The sequence below is a fragment of the Triticum aestivum genome, chromosome 5A (assembly GCF_018294505.1).
Source record: "Triticum aestivum cultivar Chinese Spring chromosome 5A, IWGSC CS RefSeq v2.1, whole genome shotgun sequence".
Lineage (NCBI taxonomy): Eukaryota > Viridiplantae > Streptophyta > Magnoliopsida > Poales > Poaceae > Triticum > Triticum aestivum.
In genome coordinates this window covers 624,229,799-624,247,755 of record NC_057806.1, presented here as the reverse complement: position 1 = coordinate 624,247,755, position 17,957 = coordinate 624,229,799, and the positions used below count along the sequence as shown (strand labels likewise).

The 17,957-nt window shown below is 43.4% G+C and overlaps 1 protein-coding gene and 1 long non-coding RNA gene across 5 annotated transcripts; one reads left to right on the top strand and one right to left on the bottom strand.

Moving 5' to 3' along the window:
- Nucleotides 1–342: 342 nt before the first annotated feature.
- LOC123101658 (endo-1,4-beta-xylanase 1) lies at nt 343–2,526 on the top strand. Its single transcript, XM_044523009.1, has 3 exons — nt 343–357; nt 451–963; nt 1,054–2,526. The coding sequence occupies exons 1-3, from the start codon at nt 343–345 to the stop codon at nt 2,173–2,175; spliced, it is 1,650 nt and encodes a 549-aa protein (XP_044378944.1). The 3' UTR covers nt 2,176–2,526.
- Nucleotides 2,527–7,450: 4,924 nt separating this feature from the next.
- LOC123105421 (uncharacterized) lies at nt 7,451–17,957 on the bottom strand. 4 transcript variants are annotated; one of them, XR_006450836.1, is made up of 9 exons: nt 17,672–17,951; nt 17,506–17,589; nt 15,816–16,117; nt 15,666–15,731; nt 15,001–15,063; nt 13,568–14,907; nt 9,049–9,236; nt 7,798–7,969; nt 7,451–7,723 (listed from the first exon to the last, which is right to left on the bottom strand). It is a non-coding gene; the product is annotated as an uncharacterized lncRNA (long non-coding RNA). The 4 variants fall into 4 exon arrangements; XR_006450838.1 differs by lacking the exons at nt 7,451–7,723; nt 7,798–7,969; nt 9,049–9,236 and adding an exon at nt 11,790–12,640; XR_006450835.1 differs by lacking the exons at nt 7,451–7,723; nt 7,798–7,969; nt 9,049–9,236 and having other exon boundaries at nt 13,322–14,907; nt 17,672–17,957.

Below are 17,957 nucleotides of genomic sequence, written 5' to 3'. Positions count from 1 at the left end.
AAGTTGGCTATCTCTTTTGGGAAATAGTAGCGAGGAAGGTCTCATCTCATCCCTTGTGATGTGCAATCTTCACTGTTACTACTCAAGAGCTGCAGCATGCGAGCATGCCAGAGAGAGAGAGAGAGAGAGTTGCTTCCGGTTTCTGCCTCGCTCGTTATCGCTCTTCACCGTTACTCTTCCCATACCGTGATAACGACTCGACTATATCCATCTCGACGTCGACGGCCGCCGCCAGAATTTCCCTTTAAATACCGCAGCGCACCGTGATCCATTCCCTCACTCACACAGCAGATCAATCCGGCGAACATCTGTCTTCACAGCTCTCACTCCCACTCGCGTAAGATGGCAAGCACTCAGGTATGTTACAACTGCAGCGCACGGTCGATCGAGTAACACCATGAGTCCAGTTAGCTCATTTGCATGGTGCACTTTGTGTGCTGCTTGTTTCAGGACGTGAACATGGACGGCAGCCTCGCCCGCTACGCACCGTTCGGCTCGAGCACGACAACGCTGTCCGTGCACAACGAGGAGGAGACGGGCATCACTGTCGCCGTGGGTGGCAACGAGCCCAGCGGCCGGTACATCCTGGTGGCGGGGCGCGCCGACGAGAAGGACGGCGTACGCCTGCCGATCCCGGTGGGCGTCCTGAAGCCTGGGATCACGTACCGCGTGGCCGGGTGGATCAGCCTGGGCGAAGCGCAGGGGACGAGCCACCCGGTGCGCATCCACCTTGACGTGGACGATAATGGCAACGAGACCCTGGTGGAGTGCGGCGCGGTGTGCGCCCAGGAGGGCGCGTGGACGGAGATCATGGGCGCCTTCCGCCTCAGGACGGAGCCGCGCAGCGCCGCGGTTTACGTCCACGGCGCCCCCGCCGGCGTCGACATCAAGGTCATGGATGTCCGCGTCTTCCCGGTGGATCACAAGGCGCGCTTCAGGCAGCTCAAGGACAAGACTGACAAGGTGAGCATGCATCCACGTAACCACCTGCATGCATGCATACTTTTTTTTTGGCATGGACGTGCATGCATCATACGAGCTCCGTTGATGCAGGCGCGCAAGAGGGACGTGATTCTGAAGCTGGGAAGGCAGACCGGAGCGGCGGCGTCCGTGCGCGTGGTGCAGTTGGACAACGCCTTCCCCTTCGGGTCATGCATCAACACGTCCGTCATCCAGAAGCCGGCCTTCCTCGACTTCTTCACCAACCACTTCGACTGGGCCGTCTTCGAGAACGAGCTCAAGTGGTACCACACCGAGGCGCAGCAGGGCCAGCTCAACTACGCCGACGCCGACGCGCTCCTCGCCTTCTGCGACCGCCTCGGCAAGAGCGTCCGCGGCCACTGCGTCTTCTGGTCCGTCGACGGCGACGTGCAGCAGTGGGTCAAGAACCTCAACAAGGACCAGCTCAGGTCCGCCATGCAGAGCCGCCTCCAGGGCCTCGTCTCCCGCTACGCCGGCAGGTTCAAGCACTACGACGTCAACAACGAGATGCTTCACGGCCGCTTCTTCCGCGACCGCCTCGGCGAGGAGGACATCCCGGCGTATATGTTCAAGGAGGTGGCGCGGCTGGACCCGGAGCCCGCGCTCTTCGTCAACGACTACAACGTGGAGCGTGCCAACGACCCCAACGCCACGCCGGAGAAGTACGCCGAGCAGGTGGCGTGGCTGCAGAGCTGTGGCGCCGTGGTGGGCGGCATCGGCCTGCAGGGCCACGTGCAGAACCCGGTCGGGGAGGTCATCTGCGCCGCGATCGACAGGCTCGCCAAGACCGGCGTGCCCATCTGGTTCACCGAGCTGGACGTGCCCGAGTACGACGTCAGCCTCCGCGCCAAGGACCTGGAGGTGGTGCTCCGGGAGGCCTACGCGCACCCGGCGGTGGAGGGCGTCGTCTTCTGGGGCTTCATGCAGGGCACCATGTGGCGCGAGAACTCCTGGCTCGTCGACGCCGACGGCACCGTCAACGAGGCCGGCCAGATGTTCCTCAACCTCCAGAGGGAGTGGAAGACGGACGCGCGCGGGAGCGTCGACGGCGACGGGGACTTCAAGTTCAGGGGCTTCTACGGCAGGTACGTCGTGGAGGTCACCACGGCGACGGGGAAGCAGATGCTCAAGACCTTCACCGTGGAGAAAGGGGACAACGACACACCTCTCCTCGTGGATTTGGCCGATGCCTGAGTGCCTCACGGTGAATCTATATCTAAGATATACTGCTATTTATACCGATATATATAATTACATGCATGCATTTGCGTACAACGGTCGTCATACGCTGCAGTTGTGATTGAAAGGACGACACGTCAAGGAATAAGGTCGTACAGTATAATTTTTCAGTTTTCCTAGAACGCATCTAGATGAGATATAATTTGGTCTCATTCATCTTTTATAGCCATTAGATGTGATGCTATAAGATGCGTGTGTGCTGACATGGATGTTATATGTTCTTGTTTTTCAAGTGAATGAGACCAAAGTATATCTCATCTAGATGAGTTCTAGGTACTCCCATAATTTTTCGCATTTCTAAGGTAACGGGTATTGTATTTTGTAAGAGAAGTGTAAGGTACTGTACTCCTAAATCTAATGAAGATGATTAAAGCAAAAGGCCTATTATTGGTCTTATATTATTATATATCACTTTAGCTACATGTAAGTTGCCTGAATTTTTACATCATAAATGTCATTCCGTGGCAAAAATGATAATTTTTCATTTCACTTTTGTCACTCTTAGCTTTTGACATGTATCACAATTGCCACTTTAATTTTTTTGCTTTTGCCACGGAATGGAAAAAGTGATATATTGTCAAAAGCTAAGAATGGCAAAAGTGCAATGTCAAATCCTAGAGTGGCATAAGCAAACTGGGCAAAACCTAGAGTGGCAAAAACAAAGTTTTTCCATATTATATGTTCCTTTTTTGCATATTACTAAACGTGCAATTTCAGTGCAAACTTGTGTGTAAAATTTTCCCCTCTTTTTCTTTCTTCTTAAAGGGGTTCATTATTCGCTAGAAAACTTCATTTTTTTGCTTTACTTTTAGTTTTTTTTCTTCTTAAAGGGTTTCATTCTTCCATAGAAAACTTCATTATTTTGATTTTGTTTTTCTTTTTATTTTACTTTATTCTCTTTCTTTAAGGGCAATGACAATATCATTTCACTATTATATGCTTGTTCTTGCATATTATAAAAAATGCAATTTATGTGTAAACTATGTGCAAATTTTGTCATTTTTTCATTTTCTTCTCTTAAAGGGGAATATAATGCCACTAATTAGTTATTTTTATACAACTTGTTGCGAAAATTGCAACATTATATGTTCCTTTTTTTTGCATAGTACTAAAAGTGCAATTTAATTAAGTACAAACTTGTGTGCAAGTTTTTTTTCTCTTTTCGTTTTTTCTTAAAGGGGTTCATTATTCCCTAGAAAACTTCATTATTTTGCTTTTTTCATTTTGTTTCTTCTTGAAGGGTTTCATTCTTCCGTAGAAAACTTCATTATTTTGATTTTGATTTTTTTATTTCATTTTTTCTTTAAGGGCAATAACAATATAATTTCACTATTATATGGTTATTCTTGCATATTTATAAAAAGTGCAATTTATGTGTAAACTATGTGCAAATTTTGTCATTTTTTATTTTCTTCTTCTTAAAGGGGAATACTAATGCCACTAATTCATTATTTCTTAAACTTCTTTTATTTCATTTCTGTGTGTGTAAGTATATACATGCAAGTAATATACAATATGTGTGTAAATTATACTAGATCGTGAAAATTGCACTACTATATGTTCACTCTTTGTGTATTACGGAAAGTGTGATTCGAATTTATGCTGTGTGCATGTTTTTTTTCATTTTTTCTTATATTCTTAAAAGGCAATACCAATGCTGCTAGTGTATTCTTGCTTATAAAAATTCGTTATTTTAATTTTATTATTTTTTATATCTTATATAATTACTGATGTTGGGCTTGTGTACGTGAGCAACTGAGCTTGCACGCATGCAGCCCGGGTCCGTGGTGGGATTGTGTTCGTGAGCATGCACGCATGCAGCCTGGGTCCTGTGGCGGGATTGTGTGAGCATGCATGCATACGGGTTGTGTACGTGAGCCCGGCAGTAAAACAAGTGACTGACCCTAATTTTGGTCAGGCGACTTACCCAAAAACAACATTCAGTCAACTTGCACATAGTCAATCCCATTATCTATATCTATATCTATACTCCTATATAGTGTACCAGTATAGATGCATATGAACCGTTGGATCTTTTAAATCTGATGGCTGATATCAAATTTGCTCAGTTATGGAGCTACGTGCACATACATCAACCGTCCGATTAAGCAATCTAGCGGCCCAAAGTGCAGGGATTCGCGGTGCTGCCTACCACTGTCGTGCTCTCCCTACTGTCACGGCGCAGTACTCATTGTCAGAAAATAAAAGCAACGAGACTATACTCTAGAGTGTTCTTTCACACTCCAGATTAGGACCATTCCACTCACTGATACGTGGGTCACAAGGGCTTAGCTCACGTGAGGTGTTGTTCTGTATGTAGCTTTTCCATCCGTTTCAATGCACTCTTCCAAAGATGTGAACGTAGGGCCGTAAGGGCCACAACTGTATAGGTCAGTGATTAGTACGGACGTGACATCTCTACTTCTAATGTCTCAGTTAGTAGTTTTCGCGGTTAATTTTCGTCTCATCTTTTCTGGGTTTTTTTCGTCCTCCCTCCCACCTCCCAATCCCCCGTAGTAACGATCCCACCTTCCAGTTTCGTCGGTTTTTTATTCGCCCCTCTCTCATTGAGCGGACAAACACAACGTTTATTTGGTAACACAATGAATTCACATATAGTGATTGATTTCTTCTTTGGTAACCCAACTAACGAATGGTAATCAATCTTCAAATACCAAAACCAAACGCACAAGGCAACAATCAATTCACGTACCAAAACCATTCGTTACCAGGTTCCACCGATCAATACACAATCCCTCTGATTTTTTGTTGCGTTGCTCGCTCCTCCCCCGAGTCCCTCCCAAGGAAGGAAATCAACGAGCAATCCCTCCTTCCAAGTGAAGCATGTGTTGACCAAGGAAATAAATTGGCTGGCAATCCCCTTTGATCCGATCGATTAACTGCAGATGGACGTGCCTAGAGAGAAGAAAGGGGTAGAGTGCTGCCTCCTGCTAGATCACACCACGCCTCCGGCCACCCCGCGTTTCCCGTGTCGGCGCACGATGTGGCGCTATGGTCGTCATGCATGCCACCACCCGCGTCATCCGTGGAGCCCTAGCCGCTCCAATCCGATGGCCCCTTCCCCTACATCCTCAACCTCGTCAAATACTCAGATCCGGGAGGACGCAAGAAGGCCGACTCGGAGGACGCGCAGGGACGCACGGTGATGCAGGTTGCCGCCGGTCTCGGGTCCAAGACTGCACGCGGCACGTCGTTGCAAGAGGTGCTCAGACAGATGCATTGGACCTGGTCACTGACGCGATGGCACCCGACTCCGCAGCGCAGCCGACCTATGGTCTCTCCTTGGCTTCAACAAGGCCATGTTGTGCTTATGCATCAGCCCCGCCTCGCGGTGCGCATGTCAGTAGTCCTACTGCCTACTGCACATATAGTTTCACTGTTACTTTCCTTCAGCAAAAGATCCATGCCTTGTTACTTGAGTTTCTTGATATTTTTCTCCTGCTAAACCATTGTTTTGAATGGTGATTCTAGGAAGGAGGAGCGGACACCTACGTCATGTGTCACCAGTGGAGGAAGGATGGCAAGAAGAAGCTCTCCAACACCAACTTCACATTGTTCCGTAATTTGATTCATTATATTTTCCCCAAGTTCCATGTTCCCCCCTTTTCCATTCCATGCATGTATGCGTTGTGTTGTGTGTGGTAAAGCAATTTCCAGAAGAAACATAACTATTTATGTATGTTGGTATATTTACCGGTGAATTTGCAAGACATTCAAATGGGTGAGTTAACTAGGGTGTGTGTTTTTGCTGATCCACGACATATGGACGTAGTTGTTCTACTCCTTATTTAACCGGAAGAATTCCTAGCTAGGACGAAGCTGGGCCATTGTAAGGCTAGCTCTTCCATGTTCTCCAAGTGTTAGAGCTTCTCAAATTGTAGACTCACTATTGCCTTGCAGTTTCTACTCCACTGCCGCTTGCTTATATGAATATTTCCCTTTAAAGTTCTCACTAATTTGGTATGCTAGACACGTAGAAGTGCCCACTTTCAAATTGTCATAAAGTATTCGATTCGTGCACAATTCAATCTCCAAACAAAGTAAACAATTAACCCCTACATCCCATACCCAATAAGATGAATATGTGTGTGTGTGTTATAGAGAGAGAGAGGGAGAGGGGGGGGGGGGGGGGAGAGGGAGAGGGGAAGAGGGAGAGGGAGAGGGGGAGAGAGAGTGAGGAAGACGGAGGGAGTGTGTGTGTGTGAGGATTTGATGGTAAAAAAGGTTATCAATGTCACTTGATATGTATGAAAATATTAAATGTAATATTAACATAATTAATATTGAACTCTTAAAGTTAATGTGGCCACGTTGCAACGCACGGGGGTTCTTCTAGTAAATATGGGATGATAGTTGAGGCAAAGTTTGGTACTCCCTTCGTTTCTTTTTAGTCTGCATATAAGATTTGGTCAAAATCAAACTATGTTAATTTTGACTAAGTTTATAGAAAAATATATCAAGATTCACAATATGAAATCAACATTGTTAGATGCATCATGAAATTAATTTTCATACCATATATCTTAAGTATTGTAGATGTTGATGTTTTTTTCTACAAAGTTGGTCAAACTTTATAAAGTTTGCCTTTGACCAAATCTTATATGCAAATTAAAAAAAATGGAGGGAGTACTTTGTTCTACAACTTTTCTATTCTTTTCTTTTGTAGCTGAACGGACATTTTTGCAAAAAAAATGCTAACAATTATTTAACCAAAAGATAATGCAAACAGTTGAGCACCTCAAAAGTAGCAGCAGCAATTTACATCCTTGATCACCAAGTGACACATGTGGTAAGCAATCCAAAAAAAATTACATCCTTGGTTTTTTCTCTCTGTGTTTTAAACACTTTTGTGGTAGACCATTGTATACAAATAATCTATTTCAAGAGTCGAAACTAGATAGCCGACAAAATAACTATATGGTAGATTAATAATCAACGTCTCATGCATGTCACTATATTTATTCATAATTTGATTTTTTAGGAAAATATTATTTGTTTTGAACCCAACAGAACTATTGACCGTGGACGTGCTTTGCATGTGCCAATGTACTAGTACTAGATCGATAACGCGCCTTGGCGCGAGGGTGCCGGTCCTAATGACTTGGGCAAGCGAATAAATATCAAACACATGTTCATGAGAAAGAACAACTGATTTTCGGGTTTAAGAGAAAGAACAAACATTCACTCTGTAGTCTGTACCAGAAGCATGGCATCATGAGTTTAGCACGGTCATGAGACTACAATAGCTAATTGCATTTAATCCGTCCCATGAGCTAGGTAGCATCAAGTTCAGTATGGACATCAGTGAGATTACAAAAACTAATTAGATATAAGTTCAATAGTAAGAGTAGGAAAATGAGATTGCAAATGCAAGACCAAATGGCTGTGAAGACAGGAAAACTATGCGAAGACATAGTTAGGCATACTAATGCTTGGTTCAACTGCCTTTTCGATTAACTCCATGAGTGCCATTCCATATGACCTGATGTGAATAGTTTGTGAGATAGATGAACCATAAAATGTTCTTTTATAGACAATGCACTTCCGATTTTGTACCTTAACCTTTTAAAGCGTATGGACATTGAGCGATGGTTTCCCCTTGTAATCTTGAAGGCGAAGACACGTATCTGATATTCTTTCATCACTGTCGCCTCGACAAAGTCTGGCCAATTGGTTTATTCTTTGATCCCTTTTTTATAGACCGGATCACAAATCAAAATAGTACCAACTGCAACAAAAGCAAGATGTAGCCATTGATGTGCATTCATGGCAATGCTGGAAGCACGCCTGGGTGCGTGAGAACCAGCAAAAACTGGATACTAAAACTGAACATTATTTATGAGAGATCCTAAAAACTTTCACACACATGAACGTTGCACTTCACATGGGACTGAAATACAACAGCACATGCTTTTTGCCTTTTTGGTCACAAAAACACCGTTACACAATTAAAAATAAAAACCTTCCAAAAGCACCACTTAAATTGCTTTAAAACATGGGCAAAATGACCAATAGAGATGACAAAAAACATATAGGTTGCAGTCACATATGCAGAACATCAAGTATATAATGCATTGCCCTATAAAATACGAGACTAATATCTGCTTAATAGGTGCCTTTCTTTATCTATTGGCCTCGTAAAGTTCTGCCACAGCCTACGAATAATGCTACAATTTCTGAAAGGTTTGTATCCACAATAACTTTTAGGACCAAGTACAAATGGCATACATCACCGTGTTTACAAGGTTATACCAGCTGCAAACTATGGGTAATTAACTTTTATTTAGGAAATCAAGAAATAATTCATCAAAGCCAGTGTAGAAACAAAATGTGGTACTTCTCATGCAGCCAACAGTAATAGAGCAAGAAGGGGGGAAGTCCACGCCGACCAATACATTATCTGCCAGAGAATCTTCAACTTCCCTTTGCCAAGAATTGGGTAAGTTCCTCCATGCATGGAACACTCTACTTATTTATAGAGTGCAGCAGCATTCAGCCAACGAGACACCTTAATTGTTAGTACATGCAATTGTGAATAATTAATAAGATTGTTCTAGATTCACCGAGACATGAAAAACTGGTATAGTAGTTTCTGATTTTCAGAAGACCTTGGTTATTTTCAGCTTTACATTACTAAGGAAACCTGCATGGACCTACTCTATGGGCAACCAATAGTAATATATAGTACTACCTGTCCATTTCCAGCTTTGTACATAAATATCGGAACCATTGAATAAATATCGATGCCACATACAAAAAGCATAGAAGATAGAATAGACGACTGGGCATTTTTGAAGCTTGACTTACCCGTGATGCCGCAAACACAGTCTTAAGCCCGAGCATATCAACAAAGAACTCGCAAAGAAGGTGAGAACCTCGCCATGGCAAAGCTATACCATGTCTCCTGCTTCATGGTGATGAACTGATGATCATGAGCTCCACACTCACCATCGCTCCACCTTGATAATCTCTCATTGTTCTCCACAGCATGGCACCTGGCATCAAAGAAATTATTTTAGAACCTGTAAAACCATATTTGGAACTAAGGAGACCTAATATTTTGTAAGATCAGAGTCGTTGAGAGCAAGTTTACTATCATATCAACTGAAACTATATGCAAATATGCAGGAAAACAGTGCTGGTCTTGCAGTGTCACTCCTTGAAAATTTATATTGGATGTTTGTGCATAAAGCTGATAACCAGATCATCCTAGTAGCTATATTTTGCTAAAAAACAAACTACAACTCATGTAGATCGAAATTGCATAGGAGCACTCGGCGCCGACACTCATCGGAATCCTGACCATGCAGGCGTCTTGGGATCCGCACACACTAAAGTAGCCCCACTGTATTCATAACATTTTCAGATTGTATGCGCTTTCCACTGTTCCGTATATCAAAAGTGAGGTCCACACGCTTCTGTCCCCGGAGAGCAAAGTCTCTGTCCTTATCACAGAGATTGAACTCAACTACCAACGGCCAACCACCTATTTCATGTTAATGCATGCACCGGCCTCTTCCATCCATTTCATGTTACCGTAGACAGGAAATTCCACCGCATCATCATCGCCCTCCTGGCACTAAATCTCCTTGTTGTACTATTTGTCTGCGCTGAGGTTGCTTTAAACCTTCGTCTTCAAGGAAAACTGTACTTGTGAGACCTAGTCAGCACATCCAGGCCATGTTACCACATCAGTAGTACAAAATAGTTATACCATGTCACAAGGTTAAGTCTAGATTGATTTGTATCTAATCTAGGGCATTAATGTCATCTGTCATCAACTGGCAGACAATGGCCAACAAATAATATGTAATCTCTATTATTGCTAATCTTAATAATGTTTTCATCAATCTAGCCACCAATGATGATATTCATTAGGTTTTTTCATATGACCCTTCCATGCACATGGTCGTACGAATCCTACAACGTACACCGGACATTTTTATTGCAGCCACGTCAACTTCCAACCCTCTCTCGTGCACTATTTTACATCAACGCACCTTTTACCATGTCAAATCCCACAAACCAAAAGACCTCCATCAAGTTTTTTGTCCACGAAATTGCAGACATATTAAATGAGTGCACGGTCATTTATTACCACCTTACACAACCAAACCTCACACGCTTTCCATCCGTCATTATAAGCATAGGTATGAACTGTTTGTTTCTACGCGTTGGATTTGTATTCGCACGAACAAAACATTTTGTAAAAGGTGGCACTGATCCCGAGCTAGTAGGTGAGCGGCGGTGATTCCAGAGGGCTGCGTCGCCGAGTGCTCTTAATCCACTTCCTCATGTAGATACCCAACTTTAGACCAGTTGTCCTGGATACATATTCAGAAACATAACACAGAAAACAACCAGAATAGATAGGAAGCATGACTCGCTACAAATAAATGTTACTTTCTCAATGGTGTTTCATTAGTGAAACTCATTAGGCACTATTATTCATTTAATAAATGATTCTTTGTCTAACACATTTGATGCTCACAACCAGCAAGGTAGAACGGGCTAGCTAGTTTCATATATGTTCAGTGCAAATATAGCACTATATCGAACAAAAGGAAGAATATGTGCCAACAATATATCAGATTTGTATATATATGAATATGAATATGAACTATGAACAAACTAATAAAGCGGCTACCGCTTCTGGTCGTCCGTCATTAAAATTACCCTCTAAGTTAGTAAAAATTACCCACCTATGCCACCTGTAAGTAGAAAAACGATTCGCTTTTTTCTTTCTTAACCCGCCACCGATAGAGCTTGGTTCATGTAAGGAAATTCCCTTACAAAACACAACTGAACAAACCAGCCTACTGGCCTAGGTGCTTCTCCACAATCCAGGAGACCTTAGTTCGAAACTTGGTCATCCCCATTTTTGCACCCTATTTTTCGCGAATTTCAATTGCTGTAGTATAGAGCTATCTCGCCAAGTGTCGCTTAACAGTGTGTCTACACAGTACAATACGGCCAAAATATTCTCTTTTAACTTTTTTTTGCAGATTCAAGTATTTTTAAAAATATTCATATCTTTCAAACTCCAACTTTAAATTTAGCATGCTAAATATGAAAATCGCCCAGAAAATTTTGTACATTCTAAATATAATGTTATCTTCCATGTTAATTATTTTTAAAATTATTTTTATGTTGCACCCTTAATTAGTACTTTCATTTTTCTATTAAAGACATGGATGTTTCTTACTCCTTTTTTGTATATGTTGCTTATTACCAGATTTTCATCCATCATTTGGTTCGTCCATTTGCACATAAAATAAAAAATGTTCACAATTTTAAAAAATGTTTGCAAGTATAAAATGTTCATGAATTCAAAAAATATTCTTGATTTTGGAAAATGTTAAAAACTTTGAAAAAGTGTTCATAATTTTAAAAATGTTCATGATTTCAAATATGTGCACGAGTTTTAAAAAATGATCATGATTTTAAAAATTGTTCATGGTTCCACGAAATTGAGAGTGATAGTGTATCTCGATGATGCAACAAAGCGTGGCCATGGCCATTGAAGATTATGAAAAAAATCTCCCGTTGCAACGCACGGGCTTTTTTGCTAGTATGAACAAAAGGAAGAACTTGTCTCGCATGATAAAAATTCAAAATAAAAACATTATTGGCAGCATTCTACAAAAAGGCAGAGAAATGAAGTTTCTGCATGCACGCCCCGGGCCTTTCGCTCGTCGTTTGGTCCTCCCCGACCACCTCGTGTCGACGTCTCCGCACCTGCTAGCGCGCCGACCTCTCCGATCTCGCGGCTACACTCGCTTTGTCCACGCCGCCGTTGCGGCCGGAGGCCAACGTGGACCACACCACCGCCGCTAGCGGCGACGGGTCCTTCCATTGCTCCAGCACCTCGTGGCCAAGTCCTCCTCTCTGTCCCTCCAGCGGCATGAGCAGGACGGTGTACAACGCTTCACAGACATCTGCCCGGGTGTTTTCTCCTTAGGCTCGGTACTTGGTGTGATCTTGGGGACTGCATGCTCATGGTGTCGAGCAGGATCGCAGTCCCACCTATGAACCAACAAAGCGGCAAGCAGCAACGTGCTCCTACACTTCCTCAACAAAACTCTCGACTATGGGCTATAGCCGCCTCCACAGGATCGAGCTCTTATACAACACGGCTGATGCATCCCACCATGGTGGCATATTGGGCCAAGATCCTTGCCGCGTTCACACCACCATGCTTGCCCACCCGGAGGTCGAGTGGGTCTGGTGTCTCGACGCTGACGCGTGTCACTGAGGTCCCGGGTTGGCCTCAACACCGGGGTGTTCCTCATCCACAAATACAAGTGGTCGCTTGACCTCATGGACGGCTGGGCGCGCACACGGTGGGAGCACGCTCATGGACACACTAAGCAACAAGACAAACAGCAAGCTCTCCCACCTGCATATGTCATGTACAAAAACTCTGATGGCTAGCTTTATCTTGCTCTTTATTTGTCTAGGATGTATGCAAGAATTGTTGGTAAATTCTACATGGAAAGAATTCATGTTTATAGCTCAAAACTCGTGAATTTCTCTCTCTATGATTTAGAGAGAAACATTCAACATTTTAGCTTACCTGAACATGGATCAAGTATCTAAAACTGTATATTTTTTCTACTGAAGTATCTAAAACCATCACTCAGGCGAAGAAATAATATATGCAAACTAAAGGGAATTAAAGGCCATATTATGAAAGAAGTGGTACACAATGTTCTAGTCCAACTGCTTCATGTTTTCGACCCTAGCTATTTTGCTGAACTTCTGTTAATGAAAAATGATAGAACATTAGCACACGTGGATCCTCACCTCTCTCTTTATGTCTATGCATGTGAGGAATAAATCAGCTCCAATTGGAGACCAATCGGAGCATCATTTGAATCCTACTACGTTTCTCATTATCTGCTTCCAACCAACAGACACACCAATCACAATCCCGGACTGGTTTACAGTTTCATAATCTAGTAGTGCACCATATCGAAAAAAGGCAAATCACAGAATAAGGAACAGCAAGCCATCAGCGTCGGGTATGCGAAGGGCATGTCTTCGAACCCTTACAGATGCGACAAACATCCATTGCATAAACGCATCAAGCTAAACAAAACATATTTAAGACCTACTTCCTTCACACATAGCCAGCTAACATATTTCTACTACATAAATTCCAGTTTCTTCCTTCCAGAAAACAATGTAGCTTCTCTGAATAGCCAATTCTTATGACATAAAGAATAAATCTGACGCGATATCTGAATAGTAGCTACAGGCTCAAGTTTGACACGATTGAAGAAGGAAGTTGGAGGAGGAGCTAGCTATGGTGAGCTAGTTGTACCTGCTTGAACTGGCCCCTCCACTTGGAGAGGACGATGATCTGGTCATTGAGCTTCTTCCAGGCGCCGTCTTGAAGCAGATCTCGACGATCGGCAGACTTCCTGCTGCCGGCCAGGTGGCACTACTTCTCCACGCTAAGGAGCGACGTGATCGCCGCGTCAAGGTTGCTGCCCTCTTGCATCAGCACAAACAAAATTTCTCTTTTATACCAGTAATACCAATAGACAACAGGTCCTGTTTCAAAGGGCTACAGGTTTACGACATGTCGATATCCAAGATACAGATACATAGTTACGTGACACTTTGGAAGTTGACAGACATTACATCAAGGGTCACAAAGCAAGTACTGGCATTTGACAGAACAGTACTGGCATTTGACAGAACAGAGAAGGCCACAAACTGCTGTACTACACATGAATAGCCAGCCAGGCACACAGTGATACCTCGGTAATGTTATTTGGTAGAGTAATCCTTGGGAGTAATCACCAGAGCTCAGGCAAATAATTGTGATCGTAACGGGGGATCTAAAGATATACACAAATCCTAAAACAAGATGGTGCCTTGATTTTAGCTCTCGACCATCAACCACTACACCACTTGACTGCGTCGATTGTTTTAGATGGAAGAGAATGTGTGGAGCTTAGGAGACAAAAATCCTTCGCCAACCACATACTGCATCTCCAAATCCTCAACCAGTAAGGAATAATTTTACACTTAAGCTCTGGTGATCTAATATATCATGTTGTTCTGTTGTTAAGTTCAGAAAAATAAGGATATATAGCAGGAACAGGGGAGGTTCAGATTAAGTTCAATTTGTTGGGTCAATGACCTTTTAATGATATTCTGCTCAGATTGCATGCTTGACTGCTTCAGTAGACAACACAGAAACTCCATAATTTAATAGTCATCGCAAATAGGAGATACATCAGATTAGTATCCTGTTCTAATTAGAAAAGAAGAGAAGGTTAGAGACCTTAGTAATCATATAGAATCATGGTCATAAAGGAAACAATTTGCTTAACATATATAGATACAAGAATAAATAGTGAAAATACACAAAAGATGATCATCTGCAAAGAAAGAAAAGCCAAGAGAAAATCGATTAGCGAGAGAGAAGGCATAACTTACCTTTTAGACTTTTTTAACAGGGGACGCTACGTCGCAGATGTTATTACAAGACTCTGGCCTAAGTATGCCAATCATCATATATCCTCACAACTGATCTGAACTTTTTTGTTTTGCCAACTAAACTGATAGTTTTCTGTCGTCTGTCAGATACGTGAGGTAAAAGGACAACACCAAAAGTATCTCTTCTCCAATTCCATTCTCGGTAGTAACAATCTGGGAGAGAGAAACCATATTATTCCTATTTCCTTGAAGCATGAAAGTACCGCAGTACTGTAAAGGGAAAATTCACAGAACCTGAGTGCTCACCTAGAACTTAAAAAACATCTATTGCTGCTCAACCTGCCCGCACCATTCTGAAACATCCACTCTCTGCAGCAAAAACAAAAGGAAACCACCAAACTGAGTATTGCATCAACCAAAAAACAACAATCTAGAAAGGTAATGGAATTGAGAACATGCCCCTATGAAGCTTTATGCAACCCATAAAGCGTCGTGGTATACCCCATATGTTTAGTGGCCCAGACACGAAAACAATTAAATAACAAGCAACAGGAAACAATTAAAACCCTGATCCAGAATAAACTGGAGCGAGTGGTAGATTTCTTAGTCTGGTAATCTGATTTGGTAGTGCTTATACATCAAAAAATGTTTATCGACAGAAAAACTATGCGATGCAGTATTTACAGAATCCAATATTTTTGTATAGGGTCAGCACCAAAGAAACAATTCGGATGCACCGAGATAAACACTTTTGTGGAAAATTGCTACCACGGGTGTCTTGAAATTCAACTTAGGAGTTGGGACAACAACATCCACATGCCACAATCATCCTTACATTACATTATTTGAGGAGCATATTTTCAGTTATTCTAACAAAAAAGCGGCGTCTCACAGCTCGATAGTACAGTTAATCAGAAGAATTGTAATCCTAGCTTATAAGGAGCATGCATCATCTCAGTGAAGTTACATACCATGTGATGGACCAGCTGATGACCAAGGAGCTCTCCAGAATGTGTGTCCTTGGTCTGCAAATCCAACTAACAAAACAAAAGGAAATAGAGGATCAGGTATGCACACATTAAGAAGAACATACACATACACCATGGAGAACAAAACTGCACCTCGAGGAAGCTCGAGAGGATGCCCTAGGTGACGAAGAGACGCAGCAGGATGCAAAGCTCAGAACCGAACAGACCGAGAGAGAAAAGCCAATCAAGATCTGGCAGGCTTGCTGGCGGGGAGGGTGAACCTGGAATCTCGACGGGGTGGATCTGGAGGCGGCAGAGCTCCGAGCGTGACCATAACGCGATGAAGATCATAACTTGGGGCCCAATCTTGCTTGGCTTTTCTCTCTCGGAGGAAAGAACATGGCTTGCCTGAAGACGATAAAAAACAACAACACAGACCAACCAACAACAGAGTCCTGAAAAAGAAAGATGTAGCAGAATCAACAAACAAACATCATAATCAAAGCAAATAAGAAATCTTAGAACCACAAGCGAGGCAACCAAACAAGCACCAGTATATCAACATAGGTAGCATTGAAATCGCAGCAAGCAGAGTATCAGAAAACAAAAGAATCAACCAAAACAACTAACAGGAAAGCACCAATGTCTCATATATAATTAGAAAGTGGAAGCTTGGAGTTGTCAGGATAGCCAAATTAATTTTAGCACCCAAGAACAACATTTTAGCTGACAGGACTACAACCACAATAAGCACATACCTTTCATGCTCTTTTCTAATCAACCATGTGACCTATCCATTATTGTGATTACATGGCTAAGCAAGGACTAAGAAAATCTAGCACCTAAGAACAACACCCTGATCCAAACAACCGCAAGCACAACATGAATAGATCGCCCATCTTCTTAACCAACCATGCAACTTCTCTAATCCACAAGGCAAACAACTAAGCAGAGACTAACCAAAACAAATGGACAATGACAACATCTAAATAAGACAAGGAGACAGAACCCAACAACAGCATGCCCTACACCTCTCTTTTGCAAGCCCCAATCGAACAGAAACAAATTCAACCCCTGATGGTCCACCATCCCTCAACCAATGTGTGAGATGTCTGATCCCAAAAACAAACGACCAGGCACATCTTGAATCAATCAATCAACACAACCCATCTCACCCCCTTTACTTAACAAGCTCCAATCAAGCACCTAAGAATGGCTTCCTAAATCCACCGAACAGCAACCACGACAGGCACAACCCCTACAATATACCAGCCATGTGATTCATACAACTACTTCTTAAGCCAAAGAACAAATTGGGTACTAATACAAATGGCCCTAAACGTGTGTCACATCTGAGCCTAACATAATCACCTACTAATCCAAATCGCCATACATCTGACCCTAACATAATCAGTTACTAATCCAAATGGCCATACATTTGAGCCTACCATAATCCTATGACTAATCCTTAAGATAAAACCTAAAACAGGGACTAACCCAAACCAATAGTGAGACTGGAAAAATATTTTAAACCGAGCCAACAACAACAGTCCACGCCAAACCCATAAGCAGCAGACAAATTCAGAAAGAAAAAAAAAGGGCAGGAATCTACACACATGGCCGAGCCTCCCACATGGAAAAAAAATACCAAGGATCCAAGTAGATCCCCTAATCCATCAAAGGAATCTGACCATATCCAGCCTCGAGCAGCTAATGCATCCAAAAAAACATTAGCCAGATACGAGCAGCCAACACATCTAAGTAACTACTGAAGCCGCACATAACAACCAATCCACATATATTTGACTGCTAGATAGGAAGGAAAAAAGAAGAGCTCACTGACCATAAGCCTTGCAACATCTCGACGCAACAGTTCGCAGGACGGTCGAAGACTCGACGAAGGGAACAAACAGTTGCTTTTCAGAACCTGCAGGAACCCCCACTTGAGACCCCGACCAAACCGAAAGTAACCGAGCAAATCAACGTCGACAACTGAACAAACACCTCACCCAGGGGCGGCACGCGCAGGAGCCATGGGAGAACGAGACGCTCGAGCTCGAGCTCGGCCATGGCCTGGTCGCCACCGTGCTCAACAAAGCTCCGCCGCGCCCGGGCTCGAGCTCAGCCATGGCAGCCGCCGCGCTCACCAACACGCCTAAACACCCGGGATCGAGCTCTTCTCCCGTTGAGGCGGTTGCGAGGGAGGGTGCTCGTTCTCCTGCTCAGGCCCGATGGTGAGGAGGAGAAGGGATGCGTGAGGGGGTGGGGAGGAGACGATGGGCGGCGTCAGGTGGA